The sequence below is a fragment of the Hyaena hyaena genome, unplaced genomic scaffold (genome assembly GCF_003009895.1).
Source record: "Hyaena hyaena isolate Hyena2069 unplaced genomic scaffold, ASM300989v1 scaffold_270, whole genome shotgun sequence".
Classification (NCBI taxonomy): Eukaryota; Metazoa; Chordata; class Mammalia; order Carnivora; family Hyaenidae; genus Hyaena; species Hyaena hyaena.
Window position 1 is genome coordinate 1,562,928 of NW_024080901.1, and position 17,730 is coordinate 1,580,657.

The window sequence follows — 17,730 nt, forward strand, 5'->3', positions numbered from 1 at the left end:
TAACCCAGTTAGAAAGGGTGAGGCTGGGATGCTAACCCAGGTCTCTGACTCCAAGTGTGGACCTTTTCTACCTGGGCATGTTGCAAAGAAGCTCCAGCATAGAACATCTTCTTAGTGGATATCTATTCTTTCCTTGCTTGATTTATATACACATTAGCTCCAGAAATAAGGCCAAGTCTAAGAGAAAGCAAGACTAGCCTAAAGTCACCAAATCCACTGAAATTCACGGTTTGATCTCATATGAATTCTTGAATATATCATATCCAGTGTGTTTTACCTCTTTTACAAACCTGCTTCTAAGGGGACTTTGGGAAATGTAAGTGCTCTTATGAATTTATTGCACTTTTCAATTGTTTTTTAATGAATAATACAGGGAAGAAAGGAGTGGCATTAATAAATGCTTTTATAGCTACATAGATTTCTAAAATGTTTGCAAACATAGGATTCATGTCTTAAGACTTGCCGACAGGCCTCTGATTGGATGCTAACACTAGAAGGTCATTACGTGACTTTGTGGTTGTTTCCTCTTGCACGCTTTAGGGGCCCCCTGGCCCTCGTGGAGATACAGGACCTCCCGGTCCCCAGGGACCTCCAGGCCCCCAGGGACCCAACGGACTCTCCATTCCCGGAGAACAAGTAAGCACAAAGGCTCTCTGGATTTCAGTGAGGCTGGTGGATTAACATTAAGTTTAACTGGAATATTTTTTACTGTATTTTGCCAAACTCAAATGTTTCCTAAGAACTCAACAAGGTTAGTCATTGAGATAACTTGCTATGATTGTGATTTCAGATATGTAAATAGTGTATGTAATAATAACAGTGTATGTAATAATATGTAAATAGTGTATGTAATAATAATAGTGTATGTAATAATATAATAATGTGTAGATAAAATTATTGCTACTAATTTGACCTTTAAAAATGAATAGGTAATACATATATACTTCAACGTCCTGAAGGCTTTGAAATTACTTTCAGTGTGTGGCAACTCTTTGCTAATATTTATGACCTCAAAGAAAGCTTGCATTGTTTATCTAGGTCGCTACTTCTTTAAAAAACATTTTAATAAAATGTTTACCTTTTGTTCCAAATGCTCATCTGAAGTTATAAAAGGTGTTTTACTTTTTAGGATTCATATTTTATTTAACTACTAATATTTTTTCTATACTCTAAAATAAACAAAAAATACAGTATATGAATAAGAATATGATAACTGCACAGTTTTAAATTTAAGTTTAAACTCCCTTTTAAGATGCCTTAATATAGGACAGATAAATTTTCTTGGCACCTAGAGGAAACATAATTGATACCAGATAGAGCTAGAAATGAGACAGGTGGAGAGATAGGGCTTTCTCACTCAATAGGGTCACCTAAACCTACTTTTAGCTTCTTATGTCCAAAAGGAACTTTTGGGGCTTTTACCTTTCTTACTACTATTATTAAACTAAATTTACCAGTTTTAATTAATTCTACTTTGCCTTTGTGACAAGTATTTTCTAGCATGTAGTTATAAAGACCAAAATTATAACACTGGTTTGAATAGCTATGAAAAGTAGCAACTAATTAAATATATTAAATAAAAAATGGCTTTTCTCCCTTCAAATTTTCTTCCTATGAAAATCCCTTATGTTAAACTATGTTATTTTAAAGTAGGTATATTGTCCCATAATTATATGAAATCATCCTTGAATATTATAAATGGAAATCAGAACACAGCATTTATAGCTTAAAAAGTGAGCATCAATCCAAAAAATGTTTTATTCATCTACCTTCCAAAATGTGTTTACATTGGATTTATGAAGTGACGGAGATTTCAGAGGTGACTCATGTCTCTCCTTTTCACTTCATCTCTGTAAGATGCCTGAGGACTCTTTTCCCCTTGCTGCTCTAGGGTCGCCAAGGGATGAAAGGTGATGCTGGAGAGCCAGGACTTCCCGGCCGGACAGTGAGTTGTTCTTGAAGCTACCTCTTTTTCCACTTGTCAGGCGCTATTTCAAAGTTGCCCTTATAATGCCTCAAAAGGTAAACCCAGAGGAAGCAGCAAAGCAGAAGCCAGGCTCTGTGCTTCTCATTATTTCCATTTCATACCCTAGTCTTTGTCATCAAGTTTGTGCCGTTCAGTTCAGGTGAGGGCTTACTGACAATCATCTATTATATGGCTGGCACTGCGCTTGTTTCTGGTTGTCTGTTTCTTTTCAGAGCCTCTTGAATTTTTTTTCCAGCATTTTGAAGAATAAAAAGTATGTTTTCCCATGTAGGAAGTTTATTACAGCATTTCACTTGTTTGTTTCCTTTTGTATAGGGAACCCCAGGGTTACCTGGCCCACCGGGACCAATGGGACCTCCAGGAGATAGAGTAAGTTTGCTCAGGCAGGCTGTGATGATGTTGGAAATGATACCACATTGTTGCCTATTAGTGAAGAATTATTTTACAATAAAAGACAATAGTGAGATTGCACAGGTGACAAGTCAGTCTATTCAGTTAGAAAGCAAAACCAAAAACACTGCAATCAAGAAATGATGATGGACTGACTCGCTTGGTGCTGTTATTACAAAAGCCTCATTGGCCCCATCATGGCTACCCAGTGTGAGCTTTGTGCAGACATGGTGGGTTGCCAGGGATGTCCATCAATAGGCTCTTCCTGAACTGGTGGACAGGTAGCCGTTGACACCATCACTGCTTCTCTGAAAAATGAGGCAGTGGGAAGATTCTATGCTTTTTTGCTTTTTCACTTTCAAACTCTAATCTGTGACTCCAGCTTTGTGGTGAGGCCCCCAAGATCTCCCAGCTTGAGAGTGAGGAAGCTTCTCAGGAAATCATTCCCCTCTTCCTGCTTAGCCTTGTCCACCTACCTACTACCTAATTCCCTACGACTGATGCTGAAAACAGAGTGCACAGCTAATAAAACCTAAACAACTTTGGAAAGTTAGATAGACTTTGGTATAGGCATCTGGGCTGGAAAGGAAGGAAGGAAGGAAGGAAGGAAGGAAGGAAGGAAGGAAGGAAGGAAAAGAAAGAGAAAAAGAAAGAGAGAGAGAAAGAAATAGAAAAAAAGAGAAAAAACAAACAAACTTGAATTCTGTGGTGGAAGAAAAGAAACCTCAGAAAAGGAAGCTGAAGGACCACAGTGAGAAAGGAAGACTTGTTACCAAGATGGAGTTGGTAGGAATTGGATACGTCTTCAGCATAGATGATTTTCAAAATGAGGCACAGCTTTGGGGACCATTAGAGAAAAATAAAAGCACCGCACGAATAGGTATCTAATACATGTGCACCTATGAAAACAACCATAGATCTTCTCATCCAACCTTACCTAGAGGGAAGCAGCTTTGAAAGTCATTACAGCTTTGAAAATGGAGAAAAAAAAATAAAATTATAGCACAAAGTCACACAGATGGCTCACTTAGACCCCCTGAAGACATCAGGATAAAATCTTCTTCACCCCAACTTAGATATATGTCTGTTCTCAAAGAAAATGGTTAATCAGACCTGTGTTCATGGATGGACACATTATGTATTTATATAATGTTCAGCCTTAAGAAAGAAGGAAATCCTGTCATTTGCAAAAACATGGATGAAACTTGAACCTGGGGGACATTATGGTAAGTGAAATAAGTCAAGCACAGAAAGGTAAATACTGCATGATCTCACTTATGTTTGGGATCTAAAAAAAAGTTGAACTCTTAGAGGCAACTAGTGGAATGGTGGTTGCCAAGGACAGGAGGCTAGGGGGATATGGAGAGATGTTGGTAAATGGCTACAAAGTTGCAGTTATTCAGGATGAATGAGCTTTGGAGATCTAATGTATAGCATGGTGACTACAACTAATAATACTATATAGTGTATCTGAAATTTGCAAGTAAAATAGATCTTTATTTTTTTTTTAATATTTTTATTTATTTCTAGGAGAGAGAGAGAGACAGCGTGAGCAGGGAGGGTCAGAGAGAGAGGGAAACACAGACTCTGAAATAGGCTCCAGGCTCTGAGCCGGCAGTCAGCACAGAGCCCCATGCGGGGCTCGAACCCACGAGCCGCGAGATCATGACCTAAGCGAAAGTCGGACGCTCAACCGACTAAGCCACCCACGCGCCCCTAAAATAGATCTTTAAATGTTCTCACTGCACTCAAAAAATGAGAACTATGCGAGGTGACGTATATGTCAGTTATCTTGGTTGCGGTAATCATTTCACCACGTATATGCATCTCAAAACATGTTGTGCATCGTAAATATATACAAATTTTATTTGTCAGTTATACTTCAGTAAAACTGGGGGTGAAAAAAGAAAATGTTTGATCAGGAAGTTCTTCAGCTGACTGAAGGAGAATTATTCAGAAATATAATACTCCCCTAAACAAATAAACAAAAGAGGGTCTTAGATAGACGATGGAGACATTTAGATGGAAGACATGCAATTCAAACTGTCCAGGCAATACCACCAGAGCATTTTTGTTTCTTAAGTGGCTCTCAGAAGCAATGTTGATGTTACATCAGATGAACTTGGAGTCTGTTTTCTGTAAAGCAGGCCTGGATATCCCAGAAAACATTCTGAAATCTTTATCTGTATAAGTTTCTGGAAGAAAATATTTGGGGGGTAGTCATGGTAGAATATTTCTAATAGTTTTAAGGAAATAATTTAAACTTCCTCTGTTATAAAACCAATGGAAGCATGGATACTTAAGGCAGGCAGTTGTCCAAATGCTCTTGATTTTTGCTAGAATCCAAGAATATGGATGAAATTATCACTCTTACTCCCTGCAGAAAATGAGACAAAAATCTCCTTTGACAGAGAAATGCAAGAGCTATAAAAAAAAACCTGACGTAGAAATCCTCTGCTGAATTTTGGAGATCTCTCTGTTGGGATGAATGCTAACCGGGTAGCAGAGTGACTCATGCTAGGCAAAGGTCATTTGGCACTGCACGGAGGCAGGTCGTGAGAGCCAACGAGCAAGCCTGTGCAGTGATGCACCGTGCTCCTGGGGCACATCTCTCTTCCCAGTCAACCTGACGCTCATGCGGATCTGGTCTTTCATGCGAGATGAAGAGCAACAAACCACTAAAAAATTAGCTGAGGATTGAGGATTTCCTTTCTTTCAAGTGGAAGGCAGTCAAGACAACTTCAGTCTTTTCTGGGGTGGAGGAGAGAAGTTCACCCTCAGTGGGGACGTTGGTAGCCCTGCCCTGGCTGGCTGGCCATCCCTTAGGAAACGTGGGTGTTTTGAATCAGGTGGTTGGACTCTTCTTCATTTTTTATGTTGCTGTTCTCAGCAACATTTCTTTTCATCCCACTTTGATTCTTTCTGGGCCAGTTTGTGGACATTGACCCTTCAGTAGAGAGGTTAGTCTTCCTTTAGGCTTCCTTACAGTCTCACAAAAGCAAAAGCTAGCATCTTCACAAAAGGAGTCTCCTTCTTTGGAGAAGGCTAGTTTGACTCTTAAAATGATTTTATTTATAACTATAGAAACGAATAAGTATGGGAATCAATTATTCAGCTAAGGCATAACTTAAACTGGGAAGCATTTTAAGGGTATATTTGTCTTTGTATTGAAAGATTACGTGCAGTTGGGTTAAATACTTCACCCTTCACTCTTATCAATCTCTTTAGCATCTTTTCTTTTCACTTGGTTATTATTTCACTAATCATCATTAATTTTATGTTTACAATAGGGCTTTACTGGAAAAGACGGTGCAATGGGACCCAGGGGCCCCCCTGGGCCACCGGTAAGAACTGAATGTTGTCTCCCCACTGCAAAATCCCTACTCCCATTTGCTAGGGAAAAGCCCAGTAACCTGGCCTTTGAGGCACATTCTGTCTGTACTGTGGGGTACACTGTCAAGGGAGCTGTTTGTTTTATTTTCCTAAATCAAAATGGGCTACAGAAAACAGATGTATAAAAATACAAAGTCTGTTTAATCAAGTCACATTTGAGAAATAGAAAAATACCCTTAAGTAACTTGGCTGCTAGTTGGCTAGTGCCTCATTTCCTTCTGGCCCCACATTGGGTGGTGGGGTTTTAAGACTTTACGGATTACTTTCTGTTCTAAAATTTTAAGACTCTGGGTCTATGCCATTTCAATTTTAAGGGCATTTATTACTGAACACTATCAGTCATTCTGAGGAAGTAAGTTTTACCCTAGTAGGTCTTGTAATTAAGATCTTTGGGAAAAACACCAAAGCCAATGATTTTGAGAGTGGTATCTACATATGTGCATCCAGGTGAGATCATAGTTAACTTGTCTGAAGTGATGGATGCTCTTCATGTCTTATGACAAGATATGAAGACATGAAGGCATATGTTAAAAAGTGTTAATTATTTATGTTTAATGAACAATCAACATATATGTTCTCAGGTAAATCTTGCGTTTTAAATATTTACTACAGAGCTTAATATTTACATAGTTGATGAAGTAAATGATTAATTGTTTACAACACTTGATGATTCCATTTTAAGGAAATTTTAGGCTTTACATAAAGCATTGGTTACTAGATATTACTAAAATATGGCTACTAAAATATGGCTAAGATTTTTGAAGCTGTGTTACAAGCAACAGGGAGAACTTCTTTGGTTTGGAGGGGTGTAGGGTGCTGACATGAAAGAAGAAAGTGGAAGTTTAGAGAAGATACCAAAGAAATAGTGAATTTCTAGGCTGAGAGCAAGACTCCCAGCAACAAGAGAGGATTCTGCCACGGTGGTACCTGACTTAGCACAGAACCAGCTACTTTCTTAATTTCTTCCCCAACCAAAGTTTTCACTCCTGTCTTTTTATGGGTTTTCTGGTTTTGTAATACAAATGAACCAAAAAACAGGGATTGCTTTCTGCAAATTCACTTTGTAACCAATTTACTAGAGTCACAGTCTGTGAATTGTGAAACTGATTATATGCATAAAAATATTTTTCAAATGGTCTTAATATATATTTTAGAACTATACACTCCATAAAGATTGAGAATTTTCAAGATTTTTTTCTTTCATGCTATCTTAAAACTTGGTTTTACTCTTCCCTATTGTATGCTGTTTCTGTTAAAGACTTTTAAAGTTGGCCATATTTGTTAGTTTACTTTAAATGGGCTTTTTCTTTCATCACATCATTCCCTTCCTCGGCCTGTGTGTTGCAGGGAAGCCCAGGCTCTCCGGGAGTCACAGGACCGAGTGGGAAACCAGGAAAGCCTGGAGACCATGGCAGACCAGTAAGTGGACAGATTGCATGTCTAGAGTCATTTCACTGCAGCCATAAATAATGAGGATGTTGCCAAGGCTTTGGCGTATTTATGTTATCTCTGCTGTAATGTGTTTGAAGCATTTGTTGAAACTATGCAAAACCCATGGATTTAACTTGGTACTGGTTCTAAAGTTTTCTCCCTGAGTTATAATATTCTGGGATGAAAATTGTGGTCATAGGGTTTCTTTAAAAGGAGAATGGGATTTTGAGCCAAGACACATATTTCTGCACTGTATAAACACTCAAAGCTGGGTCAGCAGAATGATTCTTTTATTTTGGAGTGGTATGCTGCTTAAGATAGAAAAATACACGATGGTGCGTGGCGCCTCCATTTGTAGTTTACAGATGTTAACCCTTCATGAGTGTCAGCCAGCCGTGCATTTACTCATTTCTCTTTCATTGAGGATGCTAGAACAGTAGTCCTAAGATTAAAAGGGTTTCTTAGATCCACTATTTTACTTTTTTAGACTGCCCTGCTCCAATTCACATACAAGTTTAACTTCCTTTTGGTCAGATGGCCTGGTTAAAATAACAGTTAAGATGGCATGATGCGTATCTGGCATTTCCAAGTTAGTACCTCCAAAACTGAATTTGAAGTTCCTAAAATTACCAATCCAGAAATATTTGTAATGACTGTTGAGCATTATATTCTTCCTTACAACCTTTTTCTCATTTGTATGTATGAAGTGTGCATTTATTTTCAGCAGCTAATTTGTCTGAATCGAATTCTAAAACCTTTAAATTAATCTCCATGATAATTAAATCCAGCTGTTAACAATGACACTAATCTATCAAGGTTGTTCTCTGGACAGAACTCTTTTTTTTAGCTATTGTCCAAGTAATATAAACCAAGTTTAAAAACTATTTGATGTCAAAGAAACTTAGGGTAGAATCTTTCTGTGACATGGCCTGCCTTCTATGTTTACATAAAATTAAGCAAGCAGCATAAAGATGAAAGGAGTCTTATATACTTTACACTCCGGGTGCACCCTAGCACATGAATTTATTACTCTCTTTTCCTCAATGAATCACAGCATAAACTTCACAAGAGCAGCTAAAAGCACATGGAACTTTCCTACCCATTCACAATTCTATTTCATTTGAGTATGACTGAAATGGAGCCTTACATAAGAATATACCGGATGTAATTGATGGCGGGAGTAGAAACCTAAAAGAAACTTCTGCTTCCTTTACTTGAAATGTGATCTCTAGATACTGGCAATAAAGATGATTTCTACAAATCATATATACTAGAACCATCTCAGAGCGGCAGTAGGTTAAAAAAAAAAATAACACCACGCCAGGAAAAATCTCAAAGTAACAGTAAATGTAAAAAGGAAAAAAGAAAAGAAATTCCTTGCAATTTACAGAAGGCTCCAAACTGAGTAGTAATGGCATTTCCATAAGAGTCAAGTATTTTTTGAGAACCAAACTCCCATTTCTTATTATAATTTGGTAACATTTATTTGGACCTTTCTTTTCCCTTTAGACCCTCTCTCCCTTCTTTTTTCCCCTTTATTTTCCTCATCCTTCTAAGGTAGAAAATCGCTCCTCCTTTTTCTTCTCTTTTCTAACTTATCTTTAATTTCTAAAACTAAAACTAGCAGATGGGTGTATAAAGTTCTTAGCAGGGAGCTTGGCTCAGTCACTGTTCGCTTATATCATTAGCTATTGTAAGCAGTTGGTATCTTCTTGCTAAGTTGTAGCACATGATATTGTATGGTGGATGTTGCAGGAACCTTCCTTGTGGAATATTTTTGATCACTGACTCCAAACCTGTTTGACTAAATGTGCTAGTGCATGTTTCTGTGTTCTGGGATCTGGGGATACAGCAGCAAACAAGACAAAGCCCTGGCCCCACGGAGATTCTAGCGGGGTTACAGGCCAAAAACTTGTATATAAACGATGTAAATTCTGGTAGTGTTGAGTGATGTGAAAAAAAAGAAGCACAGTGAGGGCCAAGGGAGTAATTGTGGTAGCGAGAAGGTGGCTATTTTATATATAGTTGTCAGGGAGCCTGTCTGAGAAGGTGACACTGGAGTGGAGGCAGGGAGAGCTGTCTGAAGATCTGTGGGAAGAAGATCCAGGTATGAACAAAAGCCTCAAGTGAAGAATGAGTGAAGGACGAGTCTGGCATGTGAAAGGAACCACGGAGGGGCCTGTGTACCCAAACTGAAGGGAGTTGAAGGGGAGAAGAGTAGCAGGCAAGACCAGAGAGCTGGGAGAGGTGATTGTGTGGACCATCTAGCCCATAACATGGAATTCTTATTTCATGCTAAGTGTGATGGGACGCCCTGAGAGCCAAAAGAGCCACCTAATCTTTTCTTCCTTTTAAAGATATCACTCTGGCTTCTGTGGGGAATACAGACTTTAGAGGGGAAGAATGGGAAAACAGGAAGAGCAGTGAGGAAGATATTGGAGTTTGTCAGGCAAAATTCTTAAGAGACTGTCAGAAGTGGTTTGGTTTGGTACATTACCTGAGCACTGACTGGGTTTGTCAGTGGTTTAGATGTTCCTTCCATGATAGCATTTGGCAGCCTAGAAACACATTATGGAAAAACAAAACCTTCTGGTACTATAGAAAACTTTGTTCAAGATCCTCTCATGGCCAGTGAGAGGCTTGACAGAGTAGGGACAAATATTGTGTGGCTGCGTTTAGATGTGGGACCACTTTAGTAAGACAGACACATGGTTCCTTTTATACTCTATGTACACGCATACACAAAATAATTGCAAGAAGTTAGAGATATATATTTAGTTAGGAAATTGACCCAAATTCCACTGGTTCTTACTAGAACTGAACCAAGGTTAACCTCATGAATAATCTACAGTAACAATTTGAGCTATCCAGCCATGGTGATGCAAAGGAAAGAACAATGGTACCACGGGAATTTCTCTTCGGTATTTTAGTTCCAGGCTTATATTGTGAATGACGTCATAAATGTATGCAGACTACATAACTTCTAAATGTGTGCTGGTAAAATTCATATCTCAGCACTAACCTGGAGGATATGTGCTCCAATGAGAGACAAAGACAGAAGGATTCCTTTTGACAGACAAACAAAACACAAGTAAGATGGATATAAATATGAAGTATCATTTTGCTAATCTGTTAGGAAGCAGACCTTACTCTCTTTCATCATGTCCATTCGTGAATAATTTTAGATCATGTTTGTCAGTTTCTAACCTATGAAATTCCTGTATTTCAGGGTCCATCTGGATTGAAAGGAGAGAAAGGCGATAGAGTATGTATTTCTTAAAATCTGATTTACTTGTTTTGTGTGTGTTGAACATTGAAGTCTGAAACTATAGAAATAATATGCTAACGATTCTCATTGATTTGATCAACAAGGGAGACATTGCTTCCCAGAACATGATGCGAGCAGTTGCAAGACAAGTCTGTGAACAATTGATAAGTGGTAAGATTTCTTTTATTTTTAATGTATGAATGGTTTTTAAATTTATTGCAGAAGAATGTAGAGTTTGAGTCAGAAGGTTTTTAAGATACATATTTCTATTTCATTTTGATGCTCTCTTATTTTTATACATTCTCAGTTTTGTATCTGGTGAGATGAAACTAGTGATATATTAATGATGTCATTAAGATAAAACAAGAACCCAAAGTAAAGTAATAGCCTGCTATCCTATGTTTAATCTGACACAAAATCATATTTTGAAAGGGCTTTTCAATTTCCTTATTAGGAAATTTTTAGTGATCTTCATCTGGATACATGTAGAAGCAGCTATAAACTTCAAATTATTCTAGACTTGAAGGAAGAAGGCCTATCAAGGTTAATTTGACCATAGGAAGTACATATTGGTGCTGACCTTTTTATCGCCTCCTTATTTTCCACAGACTCTTCTTATTTTATGAAGCCTATTAAGTAATAAAGCTCAGTAATAAATACAAACTGAACATGGCCTTAAACTCAGGGTTTCCTGTTGCAGAAGTCTTAATAGTGTTTCTTGAAGTGTGATCCCGAGGGACCTGCGTACATCACCCATATTGCTTGTTAACAGTGAGGGTTCCTGGGCCACACCTTAAACAGAGTGAATCATTGTCTTTGGAGATGAGGCCCAGAGATCTGTATTTTTTAATGTATCCCACAGGCTATTCCAATTTACACTAAAGCCTGATTATCATTCTTAGGTACACGCACACAAAAAAATTCTTAATTCAAGAAAGGTTCTCTTTTGGGTGACATCATCTGGCAAGCCACAGGGCTTTCTATCAGAGCCATATTAAACGTTTACAACTCTTATATGTTTATAGTAATGCTGTGGCTTACTAGTTAGTATTTTTGTGGAGACACATGTTTATCAGAGATCATTTTGTTCTTGATGACTGGAGTGTTTTATTTCATTTTTAGGCTTCTAATTAGAATGTGTCCTAGAGGTGGAAGAATAAAAATGGATTTCACTAGACTCTAAGAGAAGAGTTTCACCATCTCATCCCTTCCCTACTGGCCTTCTTACTAACAAGTCTTGTTTCTGTTTGTAGGTCAGATGGGCAGATTCAATCAGATGCTGAATCAGATTCCAAACGATTATCACTCCAGTCGCAACCAACCAGGCCCACCGGGTCCCCCAGGTCCCCCTGGTAGTGCGGGAGCCAGAGGAGAACCAGGACCTGGGGGGCGACCCGGCTTTCCCGGCACACCAGGGATGCAGGGGCCCCCAGGTGAACGAGGTGGGCATCTCTGGCCGCTATGCAGGGATGAAGAAAGGAATTTGCAAGTGTGGGACCTGGGTCAGGTTGAAAAGCACGTGGAAGACTGAAGTTGGCAGGCTGCTTTAATTATTCTTGTTCGGACAGCCCCAGAAGAGCTGTGTGTCCATGAACCTGTCATTTTATTTAGGCAGCCGCAGGCCATAGAGATCCGTATCTTAGAACATGAGAAGCTTTTGTCAGGAGATCTCAGTCAAGATAATGCTATGTTCTGATTGTTGTTGTTATTGTTGATGGAAAAACCTGTATTTTGGCAAACTCACTCAGGCGCTAAAATCTTATTAATTATTGTGACTGGCAAGAGCAGGGCACCAACTTCAGCCGCCTTACAGTTTTAGATGCAAATTCTTTCAGTTTTTTTTTGTTCAGGGCCTGGCCCTGGTCTTACGTGTTCCTTCGGCTTTAATTTCATGGTAGATAAGTGTCATTGAAGGAAAAGATGAAAACTAGGATTATTTGATTCCAGATGTTTTGGGACTCTGGCTGTTCCCTTCTGTCAGAGCAGCAGTTAATATTCTGGGAAAAACTTAGATACTTCTGTAATTCTAACCGTTTGGATGCCGTGCAACAGAGCTACTCAAGATAAGATACCTTTAAGATGTGTCTCAATGAGTTGTAACAATTTAGTCAAGATTCCTGTTCTTAATTACTGTTTCTAAAAAACACGTATAATAGGCATGTTTGTTTTCTTCAAATAAGTTCCCCCCTGACTTGTAGCCAGATTTGTTTCTTGGCCATGAATCTGGAATTACCCAAATGTCTAGAAAGAATTTGGCTTAAAGAGTAAACTTCTGTGAAAAATTAGGTTCTGCTTTCGCTAGAAGAAGTGAATTACTTGAATTAAGTTTTATCAGTTAAGATGAAAACAACATGTTTCCAGATAATTTTCTCCCCATTCTCCCTCTTTTCGTCCTTCCTTAGGTTTGCCAGGAGAGAAGGGTGAAAGGGGTATTGGATCTCCAGGACCTCGAGGGCTGCCTGGGCCCCCAGGTACGTTTGCTAGTAAATCAAATAAGTAAACAGCATAAATCCTGAGAGTGTACAACCCTGAGAGATTCACAACCTCATCCTGTTAGCTTCATGCAGGCCTATACTTTAGCAAGAAGTATAAACCTCCTCATTTCTGTGTTGTCTTTGTTCAAAAAAGAATGCTTGGATGTGTTCTATGAAGCATTCACTGTACCTTTAATATATGAGGGTAGGGGCTTTAAATGACACAGAGGGTTGCTGTTTTCTTTTTTATGGAATTCTCACTTGTTTTGTTTGGCCACATAGCCTTTAAGGATGGTGTTATTTCCTGTTTCTTCTAGTATTCTTCAAGATGTCACTGGTGGGCTAAGAAAATATATTCTCACTAAAAATCCTGACACATTGCAAGATTTCATTCACAGTTCCTTTATGGATGTTTTGGAAAGAAATAATAGTTGTCCAGTTTTGTGCACTTCGTTTACTAAATTGAAAATGACTTCTTGTTTTTCTTCATTATAACGTCCATGAGACCCTGTAACCAAGGTCAGCCCTAGTGGTTAAATCTTTACATTTGTGTTAACCATAAATAAGTATAACTTGATCCAGAAATAACATTACTTTATATAGTCTGGAGGTGTGGGGCAGGCACTCCCATGTTCTCCTGGCAGTCTGACCATTCCCTTCAGATAGTTTTATCTCTGTAAGAGCGGGAACCATCCAGGGAACTCACTGGTATCTTTAGTTTGGCTTAATTCTTGGTAGGTCAGTTTTCTTTGGATACAATCAGTAAAGTAGTTGTATTTCTGTCATTAACTCCTGATGGATCACTGGTAAGACAGTTTCACACTTTGGTTCATACTGGTGATTTTTTAAGGAAATATTTTCTTACCATACACTAGTGCATCATGTAGTCTTGAGGTGGCGGTGATGCCAAAGAACTGTGGACCGCCTCGGGAGATGTAGTTAACAAGAGGGGAAATCTCTGTTTTAAACCCATACTAGGTCCACAAGGAGAATCCAGAACAGGTCCACCAGGGTCCACAGGTTCAAGAGGTCCCCCTGGCCCCCCGGGCCGTCCTGGAAACTCCGGTATCCGAGGCCCCCCAGGTCCTCCTGGATACTGTGACTCATCCCAGTGTGCCAGCATCCCGTACAATGGGCAAGGCTATCCAGGTACGTTGTTGCCATTGTAAAACCCAAATTCATCTGAATTAAGAATCTTTATGGGAATGAAGTTCTCTAGGATTGAAGGAAGGTTGATTTGAGGATTTCTTGAAGATATCAACTCTTTCAGTTATGTGTTTTGATTATGTAGTAATGTTCTCTCTCAAAGCATAAACCATGACTTCATTGTTACGGGTCAAAGAGTTATTTTCTCTTCCTTTCTACATTTCTACATTTGCCAAATCACATCATAAACCTCTCCTTATTTCTTCTGGGAGTTCAAAGAATTCTATCAAGTGACTTTTTTTTTTAAAGCTAAAGATTTGGTACAGGTATTTATTGAATATAATTATAGAATATCAAGAATACACACTAAAAATTGTTTTGAGAATCTAATGTTGAGGCAAACTTTTTGATGACATGGTGCAAACAACTGAAAATAATACACTGTCTCATGCTGTCCATAGTATTAATGTTCATAAAATCTGGGACTTTTATTTTAAAGAGTTGGTAGTGCACATCTAGTGTTTGACAATTACAGAGGCCAAGTCTCTTACGCCTGACTTTGGGGAGTGTGGAGACAGGGGAGATATGCTGATCTGGGAATAGGAAACTCATGCTGTGGTCAGAGGTGACCTTTTCATCAGCGCACCCTCAAGCATCTTGCAAGTTTAAAAAATGATACTGCTGTTTGATATGGTTGGCTACTAGCAAATAGTGCATGAGTAGTTGATATCTAAATATCTATATATCTATATATTTATGTGCATATTTCTATACGACCAAAAGTAGTAATTTTAATGTAAATTTCTCATGCAGCTCATTCACAAAATTATAATTTAATTCTTTACAAAATAAATTATAATTACCTCTGCCTTATGGTATGTGTGAATAACTGGAAATATATGGATATATATATATATATTTTAACCATTACATACTTAGATGGATGTGTATATATATTTTTTGCATAGTAATTCAACTTTTAAAAACTATCATCTTTGACCTGTTTCAGGTTCCGGCTAACAAATTTTCTAAGTCGCCAGTGCTGCTTACAGTTTGAATACATGAAAATCCTGTTTCTGAGATGTTTGCGCACGTGCTTATTAGGAAATGAGTCTGTATGGAAATTTTACCACAAATATATGGTTAAAGAACCGGGTGGACATCATAAAGGAGGGTGGAGACTCTTTATACTAACTTGAATGAGACAAAAGCAGTGGTGTTAGTTTATAAGCCCGATGCATTTTGGTAATAATATAGAAAAGTATTTAAAAAAAAAGTTCAAACACACAACCATGAGGAGCCTCAGTTGTGAAAGAGGCGCATAATAAAACTACTAACCAGAGGAGATTATGCCATTTGGAGAAAAACAATTAACCTGGTTAAAGAGAAATGTCTTCTGTAAATAATAAACTAATTGTGGCTTGTAAATGATTTGTATGTGATCCTGTCCACTAAAATCACTTAACAATTCTACAATAAGCTTCTGCATCCAAGCCTGCTGCTTGCTCTATGCCGGAATAACACCGAATGGAATCTCCTCATCTCTTGCTTGTTAGCGATGTGTCTGATTCAGGGCATGTGTCTTATTATTATTATTTTTTGTACATGTATTCTCATTTGGGTTTTGTGATTGCACTTTGCAAACCAAAGTTTTATCATCACTTTTTCTTCTTCCTGTTTCACTGTCATCACTGGTGTTTCTCGCCCACCGACTGTAACTCAGTCTGTGGGAAAGACAGCCACAGAAAATGTCATGTACTGTATATTACCTGGTGACAGTTGATTCTCACCTCCAGCGTTCAGTTTCTAGGAGCCAATAAAACTTTCCCTTATCTCCTCATCTTCCCAAATTGTTCTTTGAATTGAGGAGTTTGAACTCCTGAACAGTTGCGAAAATCCTGCCTAGGTTTCTGCGTTTACGGTTCTTTGGCCCAGCCTCTGACACCTTCCCAGGTATTTGTGCAATGATTGTATTTACTGCTGGATCCTTGAAGGTTAAAAAAAAAAAAAAAAAAGTGCCATTTCATTATTTGATCATCACCAAATTCTCTCTGCAAACGGACGTAATCAGGACATTGTAACTTCTCTATTTATAGTTATAAGACTGGATTGCCATCACCTCGGGTGATGATTTAGCTTTTGCTGTGTGTGTGCCTTCCAAATCATGCCATAACTGTAATGTTGAATCGGACAGAGCCGTACGTGCCCGAGGGCGGGGCCTTCCTGCCCGAGCGGGAGCCCTTCATCGTGCCGGTGGAGCCCGAGCGGACGGCGGACGAGTACGAGGACTACGGCGCCGACGAGCCTGGCGACGAGGATCCTCCCCACGCGCGCTGGCGGCGCGCCCTGCCCCGCGGCCCCGGGCAGTGAGCCTGAGACCGCAAGCAGCGCGGCCACGCTGGGGGGAGGTGTTGGGGGCTTTCATTTACAGGTCAGACAGAGAAGTGTACGTCTTCTCTGCGGTGTCTTCCGGCGCTGCTTCACCCAAGAGTACGCTGGCTGTAGAGAACCTTGTTTCTGCAGGAAACCTAGCTCGCTGCGTGCAGTCTTGTAGACATTTTGCCTTTGCCCTTGAAATGCTTGCAAGCTACTTTGCTCCAAAAAGCTGCAAGGAGAGAACGTGCCTTGTGTCTTTAGTTAGCACAAAGGGCAGCCTCAGTGAAACTCTTAGGTTAAGCGGTAAGTCCTGGAAGCCCAGGACTACTGTATATTTCGAGAGGGCAGTTCATCTTTTCCAGTACTTATTTGCAATTCAATTACACCACGATTCAAGTAATTCCCCTCCTCAAACCAAAAGGGAGGGGAAAAACAACTCCATTGCAATTATTTCTCTTCCTCTTCTATCTTCTGTTATACATTAGGGCATAGAGTGCTCTTATACATCTCCTTTAACAACCACAAACCTTAAGTCATGTAGCTGAAATTATTGTATCAACTGGATACAGTTCCATATTGCCTTAAACCTCCTTGTTTTAGACACACTAACATTTATGCCAAATTGCAGATTATTCTGCCGAGACGGAATTGCATGTTTGTGTTGTATATTTAGTATGAACTTTTTTTTTCAGAACATAATGTTTCTTAGTTATCAAAAGCAGTTGGAAAATGTTTGCAAGACTATGAACATAGAATTGCTGCTTTTATATTTTAACTGCAGATTGTGAATTTCACTGCCTTATATTATTTATTTCTGAAACAAAAGAGGCATTTTTCAATAAAACTACTGAAAATTTGACATGGTATGTTTTTTCTTTGAGTGGCCTTTTGCAATGTTTAGGCGGTTGTTACAACAAACAAGTTTATATCCTTGGATACGGACACACATCTTGCTAATACTATTAAATTATGCTAAATAACTTTAGATTTTTAATGATATGGTGAAGTCATAGAGAATGTTGAGAGCCTTAAAAAGCTCAGCAGATTCCAAAGGCTTTATTAGGAATGTAGAGGATGTGTGGGTTGGTGGAAAAACAACTAGGTATCCTAGGAGACCCCAAACAACCAAATAATCTTTAACAACCCACATGATTTTAACTTAATCACTTTCCTATACCATATTTTACCCAATAACGTCTTTAGTCGAAAAGGAAAATTCCTTAAGGAAATTTTAACATTTAGTTTTTAAAATTTCCTAAATGTAA

At 38.8% G+C, this 17,730-nt stretch overlaps 1 protein-coding gene across 4 annotated transcripts in view; it reads left to right on the forward strand.

Moving 5' to 3' along the window:
- COL12A1 (collagen type XII alpha 1 chain) overlaps positions 1-16,556 on the forward strand; it is a 117,497-nt gene extending 100,941 nt beyond the window's left edge. For 3 of the 4 annotated variants that reach the window (XM_039245789.1, XM_039245791.1, XM_039245790.1), the window contains 11 exons: positions 541-636; positions 1,892-1,945; positions 2,303-2,356; positions 5,668-5,721; positions 7,118-7,189; positions 10,431-10,466; positions 10,574-10,640; positions 11,723-11,911; positions 12,872-12,940; positions 13,922-14,092; positions 16,284-16,556. In XM_039245789.1, coding sequence (XP_039101720.1) covers positions 541-636; positions 1,892-1,945; positions 2,303-2,356; positions 5,668-5,721; positions 7,118-7,189; positions 10,431-10,466; positions 10,574-10,640; positions 11,723-11,911; positions 12,872-12,940; positions 13,922-14,092; positions 16,284-16,459 — 1,038 coding nt within the window. In that variant the 3' untranslated portion in view covers positions 16,460-16,556. Of the gene's footprint in view, positions 1-540; positions 637-1,891; positions 1,946-2,302; positions 2,357-5,667; positions 5,722-7,117; positions 7,190-10,430; positions 10,467-10,573; positions 10,641-11,722; positions 11,912-12,871; positions 12,941-13,921; positions 14,093-15,098; positions 15,518-16,283 lie in introns of those variants that run through there. The other variant, XM_039245792.1, reaches the window with a different exon arrangement.
- The last annotated feature ends 1,174 nt before the right edge of the window (positions 16,557-17,730 follow it).